Source organism: Caenorhabditis elegans, chromosome III, assembly GCF_000002985.6.
Source record: "Caenorhabditis elegans chromosome III".
NCBI classification, from domain to species: Eukaryota; Metazoa; Nematoda; class Chromadorea; order Rhabditida; family Rhabditidae; genus Caenorhabditis; species Caenorhabditis elegans.
In genome coordinates this window covers 9,775,416-9,793,882 of record NC_003281.10, presented here as the reverse complement: position 1 = coordinate 9,793,882, position 18,467 = coordinate 9,775,416, and the positions used below count along the sequence as shown (strand labels likewise).

Genomic DNA, 18,467 nt, shown 5'->3' with positions numbered 1-18,467 from the left:
ACGATTTCTAATTTAATAGCCTGTAATGTAGACTTCAAGAATCAGTAGTTATTGAGAGTCACGAAAAATTTGAAACATGCAAAATTCTCATTCAAACTTGAATTAATTTCAAGGGGAGATAGGTTACCTTGAGACCATTCGGGTTACTGTACTTCTTAGAATTTCAGAAATTCGGGCGATGTTTAGAATGAATAAATATGAGTCAGACGTGCGCAACAGGCCGAGGAAACTTATGCGAGAATATGTGTATGTTTGCTTTCTGGACACTACAACTTCCAAGCTTTGTCGACAGAAAAGTTGTGTTATACTGCTTTATCGATAAGTATGCACTTTCTCTTTAAATTATTCGTTTTGATTTTAAATCTAACTCTGATCTCAAATGGTGAGTTTCGACAATTTTAAAAGTTCAAAGTTCAAAAGGCGCTATAGTATGATGAAATTCACCTATAAACATTTTTTAGAGATTTCCATTTAATTTTGAAAGGCGCACGCTGGATTTCTGAGTGGGTCTCGACACGATCTCGGTGCTACAAGCCATATTTCTCACCTAGCTTCAAGTTTATTGGAAAATATGATGAATTTTATTAAAATACCTTGTCAAAGAATTGTTTCAGTTAAATCTCAATCATACAATGACGTCATTTGCCGCCGACCGTGGTATTTTAACTCACCACGACCTGCTCCAATGTAAGTTGGAGAATATTATAATTGGCAAATAATTCCGTTTTTCTCGTTTAGGAGGTGTCCAACTGCTTCTTTCTTCACATATTATGAATGTTGTGGAGAGTTCTTGGAAAACTGTTGTTGGAGATTTAGACAAGAACCCATGTAAGCTTTTTGTAAAGTAGCTCTAACTAGATCCACATCTAAGTCATATAAATCCACAGAAGAAATTTAAGTTTTCATTTGAGCATCTGTAGTAGAATGAGACATCTCTCAGAACATCCCTATAAGGGGATGAAATTTTGGATTTCTTAATTTGGAACATCTTAAACAGGAACATCTTGAAAACTAAACTTTTTTCAGAATAATCGGAGTAATTCTTCTTGTTCTTCTCTTACTTGTATGTTGCTGTTGTTGTGTTTCTTGGATATTCGTTGGAAGAAAAAAGAAATCTTCAAATATTGAACCAGAAAAGAAGCCAACAAAGAAAGACTCACAAATTCAAACAATTAGCAGTTCAACAATAGATTCTGGAACTCAATGGGAACTCCGAAGAAGCTACGAGGAAACTGATAAAAGAAGGTCTTATGCAGCTGCTAGAGATCAAGAACTGGATTATCAATATTTTCAATAATTATATATTCTGCTCAATTGGATTTTTTTTTGAAAAATTAAAACGTTCCGATTTTCATTTTCCTTGAAAGTGCCATATTTCCTCAAGGATTTTACAAATTTCAAATTCCATTTGTAGACTTAAACGCAAGTGATGCAAAAATAGATGTATGTAGAATAATTTTCTCTGCGGTAAACTAAATATTTCAAAATCAAAGAGCGACTTGGTAGGTAAACTAAATATTTTAGTTTACCTACCAAGTCGCTCTTTGATTTTTCAGTCTCCAAAACGAATAGCTCCTTGTTTTTCTAAACAATTTTCTTTCCCAGGTACCTCGTTGCAATTTTCTCAAATTGCTTTCCTGCTTCATTTTTCACATTTCTTTTCACAATTTTACAACTATTTTCTCCCCTTCAACACCTTTCACAGAAGCTATTGTCAACATCAGTTTGCTCATTTCTATCCATCCACCTCTCTCTTTTTCTGTTGGTTCGTATATATTTGTAATTCAATTCAAGAAACGTGTGCTCTTTCTCTTTCCAATTGCCCATAAAAATGGGACTGGGAGGTTGGATCTTTTGGAATTAGGCACTAGGAGAAAAACATGTTTATTTCAACCAATTCATTTGATTGAACCACTTTTCTTTTACCCCGTTCAGAGTTTTTTTTATAATATATTGTGAGAGTTATATAATTACGACTCAAATTTTGAAATTTGAATTGCGCGTATAATTTTTATTATTGAAACCAAGCTTCAAAACTTTAGTGCTCACCTTTCAGCTATGAATGTGTTGTATTTTATGAAAATTTATATAAAAGTATACGTCGCTCAAAACCCTGTCTCAAAGTCACAACGTTCCAAATGAGTCTTTGCAATTTTGAGAGAGTTTCCAAGAAACTTTTGGAAATTAAAAGTAAAAGTTGTTTCAGAAAGTAATGATGTTTATCTATATTTCTACATAAATTTCCAAAAAAAACTTCAACAAAACGATGAGAAAAATGGAATTTCGTTAATGTTTCCTATGCGCCAAAACAATTTGTCGGGTATCACCGATAGTAGAAGTATTTAATAACTGTTTTAATTATAACTTCATTATTTCTAGAGTAGGAATTCCACCGGTACTCTACTCACCTCCCTTTCTTTCCTCGAAGATTTTTAAGCAAAAATATAAATGGTTCTAGAAACTGAAAAAGCCAGCAAACTATTAAAAAGGGTTCAGAAAGTCATTTTCAACTAATCCACCGACTCCCCCCATCATCATCATTTTCCATTTCCATTTTCTCTTCTTCACCCAACCCATTGTGTTGTTTTGCACATTTCGAAAAAAGTTGAATCCAAACAGAAAAAAGTCAAAAATGAAAGCGAGTCGCATGTCATTCATCCGCTGGTTTTTTGTGTTGCCAGATATCCTTAGGCTTTCATGAAATTGAGAATGAATTTCTCGTTGTTGTCATCTTGTTTTTCACCCGAATTTTATTACTTTTTTGTCTCTTTCTGGAGCTTTTTCATTAGCTTTATTTGTTACCAGGAAATTACATTCAGGGTCTGACTTTGAAATTCAAAACACTCGTGAAAATATTGGATATAAATTTATTAGCTATTTATTTGTATGGAACGCTTGAAAACCTACATATTTTTGGAGTGGCGCCAGTGGGAAAAGTTTTAAAAACTATTCCTATGGTGTCAAAATTGCCAAATATCATAGTAAAACTTTTTTGGTAAATTACAAAGAAATTTCTTGAATTGTCAAAGTTTTTGGTTTTTTTTTTGGCAAAGTGTCAAATTTTTTGGTGAACTGCTAAATTGCCCAAGATTTGGAGAATTGGTGGATTGGTGATTTGGTAAATTACCAAAGTTTGAAAAGTTTAGACATTTAAAGTAATTTCGAGCATTGCTGCAGGTTCGAATCCGTAGAATACATTACAAAAATATTTATATCACCACTTTTCACTGCGAATAAAAGATTTTAAAAATTTTTTTGAAAATTTTTACTGTTATCTAAGAACAGTTTAACACTCTATGAGCTTTAAAAGTTTGACACCAAAGCACCCTCTAAGCACCTTCTAAAATTACTTTGGATGCTCTTTGTGCTTCCGTAAGAACCAGCTTCGCTTAGAGACACTTAAAAGTTCTTGAACAACATTTAAACATGTCATGAATCTTCCGGTAGTCGAGTCGTTTGCCCTTGAATCAGCGTTTTCATCCCGGGAGACGTGACGTCGTGCTTCTTCTTCTTTTTCATACTTTTTTGTGCATGTTCCTTTCTCCTAACATTCTTTTCTGTTTTCTTCCTGTCGACCCTTTATTCCATCCACTTCACCCCAATTTTCTTCCACTCGAATCCCTCGCTCACCGATCATTTTTCATCCAATTTTTTGACAGCTTTTCTTTCCTCTTTTATTCTCTTTTTTTGCTCTCAATGCACTTTGGTATTTGTTGAATTTTTGAATAAAAAACGTCCTTCTTTGCAAAACAAATCATAGTTTCAATCCTCGAAAACAAATTGCAAAAATGCAACAACTACAAAAAAAATACTAGTAATGTTCTAGAATTTGGTTTTTTCTATTGAAAAAAATGTTAGAAATTTTTTGTTCAATTACAAGGGGACTTTTCTTTTAAAAGTTCAAAATTATGTTCAGGACTATAGAAGAAGATTTGAAGTACTTCTAGAATGAGAACTTCCAGACCAATTAGTGATTATCTCCACCCATCTATGAACCAATCAACGACGCACACTTCCGTTGATTGGTTTAGATCTGGGTGAAGCAATTCGCTGATTGGTAGGGCAGTTTTGACACATTTCTAAATTTTGGACTTTTTTGTATACTTTTGCAAATTAAGGTCCGAAAAGAAAATCCGATTTTAAAGAGCACAATTTTTCAATTATTTTCAATTTACCATCTGATAATTGCATAGCTTCCTCTCAATTTCAATTATTCTCATTTCAGACTCCATACATTTAAAATGGCCTCATCTGCTGGACGAGACAAACTTCGAAGCCGTGGTCAACGAGTTTTCGCATTTGGAAGTAGTACTCCACGCGATTTGTCGCACATGAGCAAGGTATAAGATGGGTCTCATGGGACATATAAAATAAAGATGAAAAGCACATTTGATTAGATTTCTGATAGAATGTGAGGGGTCTATGAGAAGAATACATTTATAGAGTTGGTGTCTGGAAATGGGAACAGAGACTTTGCTCTGAAGTACCTAAAAAAAATAATACTTTTAAATTCAACTTTTAAAACAATTTCACAAATTTCGTTAATCAATATGTTTAAATTGCCTCCAAAATCAAAATTGTCCTACCAATCAGTGATTCGCTCCGCCCACCGCTCCCAACCAATCAGAGAGAATTGTGCAATGGTCGAAGACGCTGATTGGTTCGAAAATGGGTGCGACTTCTCATTTTGGAAAGAATTCAAACATCGAAGTTTTTTTTCCCCTTTTTTGTGGTAAACCAGATTTTAGAACATTTACAACACTTCACATTTACGAACCCAACATTTCAGGTTCCACAAAATCTACGAAACTATGATGCAAAGTCAGTTGACAAATCTCCGAGTGATGCACCAAGTCTACATGATTATATTGTTAAAGCAAGAAGTCTTTCTAGAGAAGGTCTTTTGAAACAAAACACATTTGAACTCAAAATTGTTTGTTTCATATTTCAGCATGTGACTCTCGTAATCAATTTGTATTCGGATCTTCAACTCCTCGAACACTTGCTCATCTTGATAAAATACCACATAAGCAGCGAGTCTATGACGCCAAGATTCCTAAGAAAAATACAACTCATAGTGATTTCAAAGCAGCTCCAATAAGGTTTAATGCTCGTGAGTACCACAAGTTTTTCCAACTTTGTTGGAATTTTACAGAGCAAAATGATAGAGGTTTTTACAGCTTCCAATAACACAGAAAGAATTGAACTTGTTTTGTATTTTTGAATCAGCTTTACAAAACATGGGTGAAATGCAATAATGCTCTAAATTTTTCATAAAGAATTTGGAAACTTATCAATATTTTGGCAAATTTCCAAAAAATTTTTTAAAGGTTCAAACATGCGAAATTGTTCTGTATTTCTCAAATGACCCCAAATTTATCAAAAATTGCAACTTACTGAAACTGATGAAATGCTCCATTTTCAAAATTTAGGCTTATTGAATTTAACTCCAATTCATATACAAATAAAATAATCACAGTTTAATTATTCCCCACTCTTATAATTTCAGTCTTACGTAGTCATTTTGCAGCTCCTGTACCAATTACCAAACCTGCCAAAAAGGAAGAAAACCGGCATGTTATAACTTCGAAAGATGATGACATTGCGTCAGAGCCAGATATTGTACAAGATCGAGAAGAATTTATGAATGAAATGAAAAAGCATAAAATTGAATTGGAGAAGAAGAAAAGCCTCGGGAAAAATGGTATGGGAAGAAAATTGGATGTTAAATTTAATGAAAATGGACCCAATAAACATGACAATGACAACTATTTGATTAAAAGAAATCAATTGAACTTTTATTTACACAAAAATCCTTTAAACGGATCCATTTCTTTAGTTTTTCTCATGCCACAATTTTTAATTTTTCCAGATTCCAAAACCACCATAGAAATTCCAACCCCAAAAGCTGCAGAGACACAACAAGAACATGTCAAATTTGCGCATGCACCAGAAATTGCTGGGAATTCTCAAAAAGCAGTTAGAATACAATCGGAAACACAGGAAGAAGCACCGGTTGCTGTGAAGAATTTATCTGCGAATAAGATGAATGATCAGGTAAGTCTTTTTTTCGATTTTCGATATTCCGATATACCAGTTCATAACAATTCTGGTAATTCGATTGGTACGCTTCTGAGATTTTTTGAAAAGTTGTAAAATTGTTATAAGTACAAGAATACAATTCGTTTTCAGAAGGAATAACATTTACTGTTTGAACTACTTTTTCGTATATATGTTCCTGAGGACATTCTCTTTGATCAGATTTTGTGATTTTGGTTTTTTTTTTGAGAATAGTGAATTCCAAATTTTTTGGTCAATTTCTAAATTTTTGAAGAGTTTTTCACATTTTTTGTAAATTGCAAATTTTTTGTTAAACTGCCAGATTTTGGTAAATTTCCAAATTCTTGAAAATTTTTCAAATGTTTGGTAATTTTCCAATTTCTGGTAAATTGCAATAAATGCACTTGAATTAACGATACAGGTTTTTTGGTTTTTTTTGGAATATGGTAGGTAAAAAGTTTGCTGAAAACTGAATAATTGCTAGTTGATTAATTTCTGAATATTACTGAAAAATGTTTAGAAACATTTTACTACGATCTTTTGCCATTTTAGCGCAGTTAAGAAGGTTTTTAATTTTTAAATATTTATACCAGATATATCAATATATCAATCGTCAATATCAATATATCAATCGTCAAAAAATATATCAATCGTCATAATTCTATAACATCTTTTTCCAGTCCCCACTGTAATTTTTAATTCTGTCATTCAATTTCAGATAGAAGTGAGTCAACTAATGAACGAAATAACTCCGGAAAGTGTCCCTGCAGTGGAGAGTTTAGACAATCAGAAGAATGCAAACGTTGTTGGAGATTTGTTGGCAAAAGTGCAGAAGGTGGCAGATGATACTATTGATAAGGTTCAGTAAAATTGACAAATTGATAAGAAACTTCTTATTTTTTGCAGTCCAAAACCACTGTAGCTGCTGACGTGGCAAAGATGAGTGGAGCTCTCCAAAAAGCAGAAGAAGAAGTGGTACAGACAATAGATCAAACAGTGAAAAATATAAAATCAAATGTAAATGAAGTAAAGAAAGATGTTGAAAAAGTAAGGAATTAATCTAGATTAGAATTGGAAATGTAATAATTTTCTGCGTATTAAAGGCGCACAGATGGTTCTCGCCGCGATCTCCGTGCTCTTTTAAGAAATTAAAAAATAAACTTTCAACAATACGATATTTCAGAATATTGCTGAAAAAGTTGACGACATCACAAAGGAACTTGAGAAGTCTGCCAAAAGTTTAGAGGAGACGACTGACAAAATTGGAAGTAAAATTGATAATGTGGGTTCAGGAAATCACAAGCTTGATTGCTAATATACGGAACCCGGTCTTGACACGACAAAGTTTTGTTAATGTTGAAATTACAGTACCCGAGCATCTTTTTTCTTTGGCACATTTTTCGTGTCGAGACCGCTTACCGTATTTTCGAGTATAATTTGGCGGCTGTGCAATATTAGCAAAGAAAATTCTCCGAATTTCAGACATCTCAGGCTATTAAATCAAACTTGGAAGAAGCTTCTTTGAAAACCGAAAAATCTGTGAACGATGCTGTAAAATCAGGAGAAAAGTTGATTGGAGATCTTGCTTCAGAAGCTAAAAAGGTAGATTCTTAGAATTAATTCAACTATCCAAAAATCCAAAATTACAGACATTTGATTCAGCCGAGCAAAAGCTTGATGCTAAATTCTCGAAAATTGGATCCACAGCCGATAGTACATTAGAAGACGTTAAGAATGGACTCCGTCACTTTTGATGACAAAAACAACTCATATCTTTTTTGAACCGTAATTTTATTAGAGATGAAAAAAAATTGAAAAATGATTATGATAATGAAAATTATGATAATAAACAATTGCTAGGACGATAATAAACCTGAAATTATAGTATTCACAACCAAAAAAAAGATGAAGCTCGATGAAAAAAGGGAAGGACTAGAAGAAAAGGTTCACAACCACTAATGGGAAAATTGAAAGACATTATATTTACATGGAATAGATTTAAAAGAGGGTGAAGCTATTTTAGATGAAGACTCGGAAGCGTTGAACTGACTCCATTCACCCACAGGTTTGCACATGTCACATCGAAACATTGCCCACCGTAGTCGATCGGATTTTGAACAGGTTGACAGCAAATTGCGCATTTTCTGGAAAATTTTGAATGTAAGATTTGTTGATTAATTATTATCGGAACGGGGAAAAAATTAATTTTTTGAAAGGTTCTGCACAAAAACTTTGGATATCGCTAGGTATATGGCAAAACTGTTAATACCCAGTGAGACCAAACGTTTCGGGGCGGAGGCTTTTTTCATTTGGCTGTGGAGCACGCTATTACATCGATTTTAATGAGCTTATTTTCAAAGTTTTCTAAAAATCTAGATATACCTATCATCAGTCATTTCTACATTTTGCTCCGGTGTGGTATCCATAAAAGTTTCCCATTTTCGTCGCAAGTTTCTACAGTATTCTGCTTCCTTGGTAGATTGTACTGATAATTGAACTCCAGCTGATTTACAAACTCTTTCCAATGTATCAAATGCTTTTGATAAACTTTTGAAATACGCGGAACCCTTCTCTGTCTCCGAAATCTCTTGAATCACTTCTTTTTTAGAATCTTTAAATAATTGATTAGCTTCTTCTACGACTATATAGATTGCATGAACAGTTTCTCTCCAACATGATTGAGTGGGTGTCTCATTAATATCTTTAATTTCTTCTTTCATACTCGATATATCACTTCCAAAATCAAGTCCTGCTAAATCATGAGCAGCTCCCTTGGCTGGAGAGTTATGAGCTGAAACTTCTTTTGAATCAGATTCTTTCTTCTTTCTCATACTTCGACGTGGAAGAAGCGATGTTGGAATAAACGCTGATGGTTTGATTCTGAAATACTTTTTCCCATCATGATAATTTAATTCTTTAACCAATAAAACTTACTTTCCAAATGGAACAAATGATGAAGAAGTGTTCGTAGTAGGCGCTGGATTTGAAGCAGTTGGAAATGCTTGAACTGGATTCAGATATGGAATTGGAAGTGAATCCATTGCACAAAGAGCTGCTAGAGATTCTCCTTTTTGTGCGAGAGCGATAAGAGCCAGAAGTGAGAAGAATTCCGGTCGAGTTAATTGGCCAGGTTTTGCACGGTTTACGGCGGACCAGATATGTGAGAGAACGTCTTTTGGGAGTCCGGATGTACCCATTAAATTGTACACTGCAAAAATAAACGTTTTTTTTTAAATAAAATGATTGTCTATTGGCAAATTTATTTTTCATTTTCCGCTTCAACGAGTTTAAAGGAGAGCGAATTTATGCAGATTGGTCTCGGCACGAGCGCCGAATTAATTTCAAATGTTTGGTTTGTGCGCTTTTATTCTGCGCCGCATACTTCACAATATTAAAAAATTAATTTAAACTCGTTGAAGTGAAAGATGAAATACAAAGTTTAACACAGAAGCTCAGTTAATTTGACTTACCGAGCCCTGTATTCGGAAGAGCAGTAGATGAAGTACCACCACTTGCGACAAGAGCATCCAAATAAAATTTGGGAACCCGCGACTCGTCGAGCAGTGCAGGTGGTAAAAGCCCTCCACCAGCACACAGCATTCCTGTAAAAGAAAAAATATATAATCCTTTTTCGCAGTTTCTCCGTTTTTTTAATGTTTTTATGACACTTTTCCTTGTTTCACGAACACGAGAAAACATTTGAAAAGAATGTTTTGTTCGACGCAGAATTTTTAAAAAAGATTAAATATAGATTACTTTTGGTCTTCTGAAGATTTTCTAGGGAGTGTATTAGCAAAATTTTATGCTTTTTGAAGCCAAAATTACGGTACCCGGCCCCGACACGACAAAATTTAGTTTAATGCGACGAGGTGTGCGCCTTTAAAGAGTACTGTAATTTCAAACTTTTGTTTTTGCACAATTTTCATCGGGTTTTAAAATGTTGTTTATTGTTATGTTTGATTTTAAAAAATAAATGAATAAATATTTTTTATTATGAAAAATCGATGAAAATTGGGCAAAAACAAGTTTGAAATTACAGTACTCTTTAAAGGCGCACACCTACTCGCATTTAACACAAATTTATCGTGTCGAGACCGGGTGCCGCAAGGAGTAGAAATGAAGAGTTCGATGAAAATTCATAGGTTAAATATTTATAAGTTGTTTCACAGAATTTATTAGAAAAATCTCATCTCACCCTCTTCTTTTGGACTTGATCGTCCCCAATTCCAGAACATTTTCGATTAAAACAATTAATTTCAAAGTTAAGCAATGAAATGAAACAGGAATAATGGGAATTTCCACGTATTCCTTTTTTAATGATTCAATAATTATAAAACTTTTGTTTTGTATTGCCACGTAGCAATTATTTTTCATTTATTTATAGTTTTATCTTCATAAATCAATAAAACATACCTGTTCTCCCGTGGCATGGGATATTACCACTTCTTATTACTTCCTCCAAAATTTGACTGTCCATTGAGAGCTTTCCCTCCATTTCCTGTGAATCTTCAGTTATTTTAACTTTTTATTTAAATTGTTCATTTATAAAATACCCATCATGGAATTATACCTTCAATTGCTCTCCTCACATTTGAAAATACCAACGGCGAATGATTTATTCTCTATTTCCGAGGATTGGAGCTCATGGAAAGCACAAGATAGCACACAACCTTTTTTTGTTGATATAAGTGAGCTCTATTAGCCGAATAGGATGCAATTTTAAATTAAAAATTATATATATGTATATAATTCATACACTAAAACGGAGACAAGTCGTCGTAGAATTGGCAATGTTAGTACACATTGATAGAGAAAAAATTTTGGGGAGAAATGATTGAGAAGGTCACTAACACAAGAAGAACATCAGACGGGGAAAAATATTGGAGTCAACTGAGATGCGTTGACTGTATCGGTCAAGTGCTGATGATTGGAAAGGGAGGTGGCGGGGGAATTGACTGGAAGGGCTAATTTGATAGAAAAGGTGGGAAAATACATTCATTGATACACGGAAATCCGTTAAGACTTGGAAAATTTGGGAATGAATTATGTGAGCGATTGGAAGATAAGAAGACGATTTAGGATGTTCCAAGGATAAGAGCGACAATCATACCGTAGAGTCCCAAGACCTGAAAATTCAGAATAATTAAAAAATATTTGAAATTGACGACTCACCTCAGAGAAAATGAGGATAAGGATCATTCCGACGAAGAGTCTTGGCTGTTGGGCAGTTCCACGGACTCCGGCGTCTCCGACAATTCCGATAGCGTATCCAGCTCCAAGTCCGCAAAGTCCGCAGGTAAGTCCAGCTGCCAAGTGAGCGAATCCCTTGTTGAGGTCATAACCAGCTGAAGCAGATGTGACCTTTCCCTTGAGAACCATAGCCACGACCAATCCGTAGATACCGATGATACCTGAAACAGAATTAAATATGAGTAATGTCATGAGGAAAATGCTGAACTCACCAGCCATAATAACTGGAATGACCGATTTCATGATGAGCTCAGGTCTCATCACACCCATTGAGCAAATACCGACGGCGGACTTGGCAGTTCCATAAGCTGCTCCCAAAACGGTGAAGATCTGGGCAGAAGCGGCTCCCATGTATCCGAAGAATGGAGCGTAGGCAGCTCTTTCGGCGGTTTCCAAATCGTACGACATTCTGTAACAGAGAGATAAATAATGCGATTCGTTGCCAAATCACGATAAAAGGTAAACGAGTGCGAGAACAACGCAATACACAAAAAAGATAAGCAATGAACAGGGTCAATCGAATATCGGTTTATTTGGAATGTGGGGGCAAAGGGACCGAAGATGCTCTATAACATTAATCAAATGTACATGAAACAAGAAATTGAGAGAGAATTGAAATATGAAAAATAGAGCGGCGATGAAGGAATTGTAAAAGGAAATGATAGATTAGTGAAGCTAGAATGACAACCAACGATTTATGCCAACCTTCACTGATGATATCGGCGTTTCAATTTCTTCTTTACCGTTAAAAGTTGATTTTTCGCGAATTGGTAATAGGTGGCATAAATAATTGCAATTTGAAGCAAAAATTATGTAGCTCCAAGAATAAGGGCGACGATCATACCGTAGAGACCCAAGACTTCGGCGAAAATAAGAATCAAGATCATTCCAACGAACATGCGCGGTTGTTGTGAGAGGGCTCTCACTCCCGCATCTCCAGCGATACCAATAGCATATCCTGCTCCGAGTCCGCAAAGTCCGCAAACCAAACCTCCAGCGAATTGTGAGAATGCATTATTGATTGTATAGTTAGCACCAGCTGGCTCAACTTTTCCCGACACAATGACAGCAACTACAAGTCCGTAGATGGCGACGATTCCAGCCATGACGACTGGAATAATGGCCTTCATAACGAGATCGGGTCGTGCAACAGCCATTGAAGCGATTCCGGTGCCGGCTTTTGCTGTTCCATATGCAGATCCAGCAGCAGCAAATGCCATGGCGGATGTTACTCCAAGACTGCCGAAGAATGGGCCATACATAGCCTGCTCGTTCTTCAAGAGCGCATCAGCAATGATTTGTTTAGTGTCGGTCGACATACCTGAAACATCTGAGTGAAAATTAATTTCTATAATAAGTGAAAAATGAACTAATAAAAACGGTCAACTATCAGAGATTATGAAACATCACCAAAAAATGCAATTTTGGATATTATGAACGGCGTACACACTATAAATGGATTTGAAGTTACAAGGAACAGAATTAAAATCAATCCACTCAATGGAAACGTCTTTAAATAGAAAACCGATATATCGACTTTTTCCAAGGAGCCACGCGTTAAAAGGCATTGAGAAAGGAATGAGTTGTGCTGGAAAGCATGCAACAAGTTAAATAGGATATCAAGTTGATTTGCACAAATGAAAAATCATGAACGATGAAGGTGAGACCGAAACGCAGCAATACGACTGTGTGTCACTGGTCGAAAACCGAAGAGCATCTACGGTAGACCGCGACCAAAAACCGAGATGACAGCCTGCGATGCGGCTGCGTAGCGTGCGAAATGCAGTGGAGCGAACTTGCATTATTATTTTTTATTTTTGTAGATATCTCTTCTGTTTCCCTCAAATGCATTTTATTGCGTACAATTGCATAAATCTAAGGCCGGAAAGTTTTTGAAAGGGTTTTGGAGAATTAATAAGTTCAATAGTACAGTTAACGTCATAAAGCTCGTTTTTTAATCAGTGAAATAATAGTTAAATGTTAAAATTATAATTTTAAATTAGTGGTTTTTCTTAAGAAAAAGTGATTCAGACTAATCAATCTCCAAATGAAGAAAATAAATTAAAAACAGACTTGAATTTCATCGAATTCTACGTCGAAAAAAATTCGTTTAAAAAAGCTGACCCGTACACAAATGGTTTACAAATCTCCCGCCAGATGTCCTTCATTTTCACTTTCCGACGAAGCAATCGAAAATAACATTCAACCAACCACAATATTTCAGAAGAAGCCTCTTCTCTTTAGCACAAGCTGTACCAGATGAAATGAAGCTCAAAACGCGGTTAATCCTTTCGGGAACCATTTTAATCTCGTTAGCTGCATGTTATTTCTTAGTTCTTTTGGTTCTCGATTTAGAGATAACGAGGGATCTTATGACTGATTATGTGTGAGTGAAATTTTTAAGTGAAAAATGTGGAATTTTGATTTTCAGAGATCCGCGGCCATTACAAACCAGCTATCATAAACTGTGCGTTATCGTTCCGTATCGAGATCGGCTTGAAGAACTTCGAGAATTTTCTCCCCATATGTCAAAGTGATTACTTCTAAAAAATTAATTACAAAAACTAGAATCTATTTCAGATTTCTACATAATCAAAACGTCTCTCATCACATTTTAATCATCAATCAAACGGATCCTCTTCGATTTAATAGAGCTTCTCTAATAAATGTAAGCTAAACATCTCGCCATTTTCATGACAAAATCATCAAATTTAAGGTTGGCTGGAACGAAGCAGATCGTCTTGGATGTGACTACATGGTGATGAACGATGTAGATCTGTTGCCTGTCAATCCAGAAGTTCCGTACGATTTTCCGGGAATCGGTGTGATTCGGCACATAACCTCTCCCCAGTATCATCCGAAATATCACTATGAAAAGTTTATCGGAGGAATATTGATGCTGACACTGAAAGATTACAAAAAACTAAATGGAATGTCGAATAAGTATTGGGGATGGGGACTTGAAGACGATGAGTTTTATCTCAGAATTATGTAAGTCACGGAGACTAGAACTTTATTCTACTAATAATATTTTCAGCGACAGCAAGCTCAATCTAACTCGAGTTTCTGGTCTATCAACAGATAGTTCAAACACTTTTCGGCATATTCATGGACCAAAAAGAAAAAGAGATTATACTCCAAAGAAAAATGATAAGAATCAATGGGAGATTAAACGGAAAAGAGATCATGTAAGTTTTCCCGATTTCAGAAATGTTTCTCTTGATTTTTCCTGAATTATTCAAAAAAAAAAACCTTGAGAAAAATTTTAACTTACTGTAGCTGAGATCGCGGCGAGACCCACTAATCAAAACACAGTGTGTGCCTTTAAAATTACGGTCTCGTGGCAAGACCCATCTGAATAAATAAATATTTAATTTCCTATTAGAAAAATTCCAGGTATCCGGTCTCCACGACGTCCGCTACCTCATCGATAGTCGCCAACTCCTCGACTTTTCTGGAACTTCAGTTACCATTATCAATGTCGCCTTACACTGCGATCTGAATTGGACACCTTATTGCAAATCATAGTCCATAATATTATATCATTTATTTATTGTTATCCTCATTCCAGTTTTGCAATTTTCATTTTTTCCAGTCTTTCCCCCCAGTTATTCAGTGCCTTTTCTTACTTTTTTGTACGCGGGTCTCCCCCTCATTCGGGTTCTCATTTGTGATTTTTCAAAAAGATTTAATCGGTTTAATTTAATTTTCCAAGTGCCTTTCAAATTCTAGAATAATTTATCCATAAAATATACAAATGATTACAAGTTTTAAAAAAAAGAAAAATTTACATAACAGCAAAGTGGAGAGATAGTGTGATAGAAAATTGTATGAAACTATAGTACTATGGTCAACAAATTGTAACAGCGACAATTGATGAAAAATCGGAAGGTAAGCTTTTACTCGTTTCAGAAGAGTCTCGGGATGAAATTATTAAACAATTTATAAATTATTCACTAGACGGAGTGTGTACTATTTTTTCCTTTATGATTATGATTTGGATCATCAGCAGCGTAGTCTCTTGCCTGATAGAACAGAATATAGGCAGATTCGGAATTCTTTTGAGGAGCTGATTGATTTCCAGGTGGCATTTGAATATTTGCATCCGTGGACATTCCAGAGAACTCTTCCATTGATGAAACTTCCAGTTTTTCAACAATATCATCATCAAATACCAGCCAAAACGAATTGCTCTTCACCAAAGTGATATAATGACCTCGATTTGGAGTAGCTCCACAATGAACCACTGTTGCGACCAGGTCATACATCCGATCACCGTATTCAGCATCATCGCTCTGAAAATTTGATCATTATTATGCTGCGGAGGAAAGACGTGGTCTCGACACGGCAATTTTTGTTGAATGCAGAAATTAAACAGGGGATACTGTAGTTTTGAAATTTCGTTGCTGCGGAGTTTTTATAATTTTTACTTAGTTTTTTCTTTCTTTAAATTTGTCGGAAATCAGTAAAAAATACGCAAAATTTTAAATGACAGTACTCTTTAAAGGGGCGGACGCCTTTTTGCATTTAAAATTGTCGAGTCGAGACCGGGAACCGTATTTTTCAGTCAAATATTTACGAACCACATTGAATAGCCGCAATTCCAGTGGAAATACAACTCGATAAGAAAGCTTTGTGTGTCGATTCAGAGGTTCGACGAATTTAAATCGTTTCAGATGGAGAGCCAGCAGTTGAGGAGGTTTCTTGATTCGCATTCGCTTTTGAGCTTCCTGTTTCGACGAGCACGTTTCGCAGAAATATTTCTGAAATAAAAGAGAATTAAATTTAAGAGAAACTATTTGTGATTTTTAAATATATGATAAAACAAGTTCGATCAAATTATCAAAAATTTTCGCAATTTTTGATAGTTTTTCTTGTTTTCGAATTTGAGATAAAGCAATTATTTTTGCAATGTTTTGTCACTGAATTTCAATGAAAAATATTGAGAGACTATGCCAAATTGGCTCATTTTGTTAAAAATTTCTTCCAAAAAGATCAAATTAAATACCTGATCACCACAAAGTGTCTCCGTTTCACTAAATACCCGTAGACAATGGCTAATTGAAGTATTCTGTTCCACATCAATCGATAAATCCAGAAAATCTTCATCTTTACTTGACACAGTTTCACAACTCAAACACCTCGTCTCATTTGTCAAAATTCCTTGAAATATTTCATGAATCCACGTAGTAGTGTCAGATTTATTCAAAAACTCGTTGCCTTCCACCGTAATTCCACCATTTCGTTCACTCGTTCCTTTTTCATCTGATCGTGGAAGACCCGCAGTGGCAGGTGCCAAATTAACTGTGACATTTCCTTTTTTGAGTGTTCCGTGGCGAGACGCTTTCTCTCGTTCTGCGATTTTCTCTTGAATTAGTGTCTCCGATATTGTATTAATGAGATAATTGAAAAATTCGTGAGCGTCTTGTTGCATGTAGTTGTCGAAGAGCTCTATAAAATTAAACTAATAGTCTGATTATTGGAAAAATAATTTTTAAAAAAAACCTCACCATTTTCTTTCTTTAATTTAGTAATAAATCGTTTTGGAGCAATTGTTCCTACTCTTCGTTTTTGACTGGCAATACTATGAAATAGATCAGCTAGACACGTAACCAAGTTGTCCTTTGAAGCGCCTGACAAAATTAAATTTTACTTTAATGATTTTTCTAAATAGAATTTTTAAATACTAACCCGATTTCTTCAAAGTTTGCTTGTAATTGAGAACTTTTTCTCGAAACGGCCGGCAGAAGAACAACGCCTGAATCACTGAGTTGCAGTAACATGTATTTCCAAACTGAATAAAAAAGAATTAAACTCGATAAACTCGATAAATTCCACTGACATTTACTAGCCCGTAATAGTGTTCATTGGCATTATTAACTGACTCAGTGGTACTGATCTCCTTTTCCAGTTGTGATGATCCAGTAGCTCCCATTGAGTGTGCCAACAGCTACAAGAAAAAAACAGATTTTCAGAATAACGGTTACTAGCGGAACAACGTGAAATAGAACGATAAAGAGGGGGCAAAGAAGGGGAGACAGAGAGTGTGGGCAATAGCGATGAGAGAGAACACAGCCATCTCTCTTTTTTTCTTTCGCCGTCTCTCCGTCTCTCAGATTTGCTGTTCTACAAGTATTCCCATACGTTTGCAGTGTGTTTCGCTAAATTTTGCAGCCTTAAAAACCTTAAAATATTTAAAATAAGTATTAGAAGAAGAACTACCCGAACAAGACCAATCAAGAGAGATGGAAAGTACAAAAATAAAATAAAATTGTGATTTTAAAAATGTTCATTAGTTATTTTACTGATTTGAAACCTTGAAATAGCTTTTAACTTCTAAATAAACAAATAATCGATAAAAAATGAATTGAAAAATCGTTAAAATAAATTAAATATGAGTGTACGCTAGAGCGCATTAGCACCTTCTCGATAAAAGTTCAAATTGCCGCCACGGAAGAGACACTATCGAATGAATAACTTTGAAAATGGCGAAACGTGGAGTGGCATGACGTTCTATCTGCAGGCATCTGGTTATCTGATCTGAAACAGAAATTAAAATTGTTCAAAATTCGATTTTGAACTCAAAAAATCAACTAGATTCCAAACCACGCCTTTTCATTCGATGCACAAGTTGAAACGTGGTATCGGGCTGTCCCATTACGGTTTGATCTACAAAAAATGCGGCGATTTTTTTGCTCAAAAGATGTGACGTCAGACGTTCTTAACCATGCAAAATCAGTCGAGAACTTTGCGTCTAAATTCCCGCTTTTTTTGTAGATCTAAGTAGATCAAACCACTATGGGACATTCTGACACCACGTGCTACTGGAGATGCAGCACTAACAGAGAATATACAGAACATACACCTGTTCTGATATGATGTACAATACCTACTCAGAACACTAACAAATTAATATAATTTTAACTTTCAGGACATCTCTACTGAGTGCAGGAAAGGAACAGAAGCTCGGGCTCTGTTTCGCTTCCCGATCACCTATAACTTCGTGAATCGCACAGGAGGATGCAGCCCATACACAAGTTCGACATCCACCAGCATTCCGTACGTCTTGTGCAATTTGAAGATCGGCCAAACATTCTTGGATTGCATGCAGTCGAAACAACAAAAATGACGGAAGCATCATCCTGCAGTCAGTCACA

The 18,467-nt window shown here is 35.3% G+C and overlaps 7 protein-coding genes and 1 non-coding gene across 11 annotated transcripts; 3 read left to right on the top strand and 5 right to left on the bottom strand.

Annotated features, from left to right (window-relative positions):
• Positions 1 to 240: 240 nt before the first annotated feature.
• R10E11.9 (uncharacterized protein) lies at positions 241 to 2,115 on the top strand. Its single transcript, NM_066768.5, has 4 exons — positions 241 to 382; positions 615 to 687; positions 739 to 828; positions 1,027 to 2,115. The coding sequence occupies exons 1-4, from the start codon at positions 325 to 327 to the stop codon at positions 1,295 to 1,297; spliced, it is 492 nt and encodes a 163-aa protein (NP_499169.3). The 5' UTR covers positions 241 to 324; the 3' UTR covers positions 1,298 to 2,115.
• R10E11.11 lies at positions 833 to 982 on the bottom strand. Its single transcript, NR_052641.1, has one exon. It is a non-coding gene; the product is annotated as an Unclassified non-coding RNA R10E11.11 (non-coding RNA).
• Positions 2,116 to 4,225: 2,110 nt separating the features above from the next.
• Positions 4,226 to 7,928, top strand: R10E11.5 (Apolipoprotein A1/A4/E domain protein; the record flags this gene model as incomplete). 2 transcript variants are annotated; one of them, NM_001268102.4, is made up of 10 exons in its annotated part: positions 4,226 to 4,340; positions 4,790 to 4,898; positions 4,952 to 5,113; positions 5,531 to 5,704; positions 5,873 to 6,057; positions 6,779 to 6,919; positions 6,967 to 7,107; positions 7,244 to 7,342; positions 7,543 to 7,662; positions 7,710 to 7,928. In NM_001268102.4, 10 exons carry the CDS (start codon positions 4,242 to 4,244, stop codon positions 7,812 to 7,814), a joined length of 1,335 nt encoding a protein of 444 aa, NP_001255031.1. The 2 variants fall into 2 exon arrangements, with proteins under 2 accessions (NP_001255031.1, NP_001255032.1); NM_001268103.3 differs by lacking the exons at positions 4,226 to 4,340; positions 4,790 to 4,898; positions 4,952 to 5,113; ... (1 more) ...; positions 5,873 to 6,057; positions 6,779 to 6,919 and having other exon boundaries at positions 7,000 to 7,107; positions 7,710 to 7,814.
• R10E11.6 (EF-hand domain-containing protein) lies at positions 7,838 to 10,558 on the bottom strand (the record flags this gene model as incomplete). Of its 2 annotated transcripts, NM_001047397.6 has the most annotated exons (5): positions 7,838 to 8,204; positions 8,443 to 8,940; positions 8,995 to 9,268; positions 9,531 to 9,662; positions 10,474 to 10,558. In NM_001047397.6, 5 exons carry the CDS (start codon positions 10,553 to 10,555, stop codon positions 8,075 to 8,077), a joined length of 1,116 nt encoding a protein of 371 aa, NP_001040862.1. The 2 variants fall into 2 exon arrangements, with proteins under 2 accessions (NP_001040862.1, NP_001040863.1); NM_001047398.6 differs by lacking the exon at positions 7,838 to 8,204 and having other exon boundaries at positions 8,433 to 8,940; positions 10,474 to 10,555.
• A 246-nt stretch (positions 10,559 to 10,804) lies between these two features.
• vha-2 (V-type proton ATPase 16 kDa proteolipid subunit c 3) lies at positions 10,805 to 11,719 on the bottom strand. Its single transcript, NM_066765.10, has 3 exons — positions 11,523 to 11,719; positions 11,233 to 11,471; positions 10,805 to 11,186 (listed from the first exon to the last, which is right to left on the bottom strand). Exons 1-3 carry the CDS (start codon positions 11,716 to 11,718, stop codon positions 11,136 to 11,138), a joined length of 486 nt encoding a protein of 161 aa, NP_499166.1. The 5' UTR covers position 11,719; the 3' UTR covers positions 10,805 to 11,135.
• Positions 11,720 to 12,119: 400 nt separating this feature from the next.
• vha-1 (V-type proton ATPase 16 kDa proteolipid subunit c 1) lies at positions 12,120 to 12,629 on the bottom strand (the record flags this gene model as incomplete). Its single annotated transcript, NM_066764.7, has 1 exon — positions 12,120 to 12,629. One exon carries the CDS (start codon positions 12,627 to 12,629, stop codon positions 12,120 to 12,122), a length of 510 nt encoding a protein of 169 aa, NP_499165.1.
• An 899-nt stretch (positions 12,630 to 13,528) lies between these two features.
• On the top strand, positions 13,529 to 15,101 carry sqv-3 (Xylosylprotein 4-beta-galactosyltransferase). Its single transcript, NM_066763.7, has 6 exons — positions 13,529 to 13,696; positions 13,742 to 13,843; positions 13,891 to 13,978; positions 14,027 to 14,301; positions 14,348 to 14,498; positions 14,707 to 15,101. The coding sequence occupies exons 1-6, from the start codon at positions 13,575 to 13,577 to the stop codon at positions 14,836 to 14,838; spliced, it is 870 nt and encodes a 289-aa protein (NP_499164.1). The 5' UTR covers positions 13,529 to 13,574; the 3' UTR covers positions 14,839 to 15,101.
• On the bottom strand, positions 15,033 to 17,260 carry usp-46 (Ubiquitin carboxyl-terminal hydrolase 46; the record flags this gene model as incomplete). 2 transcript variants are annotated; one of them, NM_066761.7, is made up of 6 exons in its annotated part: positions 15,033 to 15,605; positions 15,894 to 16,073; positions 16,319 to 16,761; positions 16,821 to 16,943; positions 17,002 to 17,104; positions 17,153 to 17,260. In NM_066761.7, 6 exons carry the CDS (start codon positions 17,243 to 17,245, stop codon positions 15,267 to 15,269), a joined length of 1,281 nt encoding a protein of 426 aa, NP_499162.2. The 2 variants fall into 2 exon arrangements, with proteins under 2 accessions (NP_499162.2, NP_499163.2); NM_066762.4 differs by having other exon boundaries at positions 15,267 to 15,605; positions 17,002 to 17,068; positions 17,153 to 17,245.
• Positions 17,261 to 18,467: the final 1,207 nt, after the last annotated feature.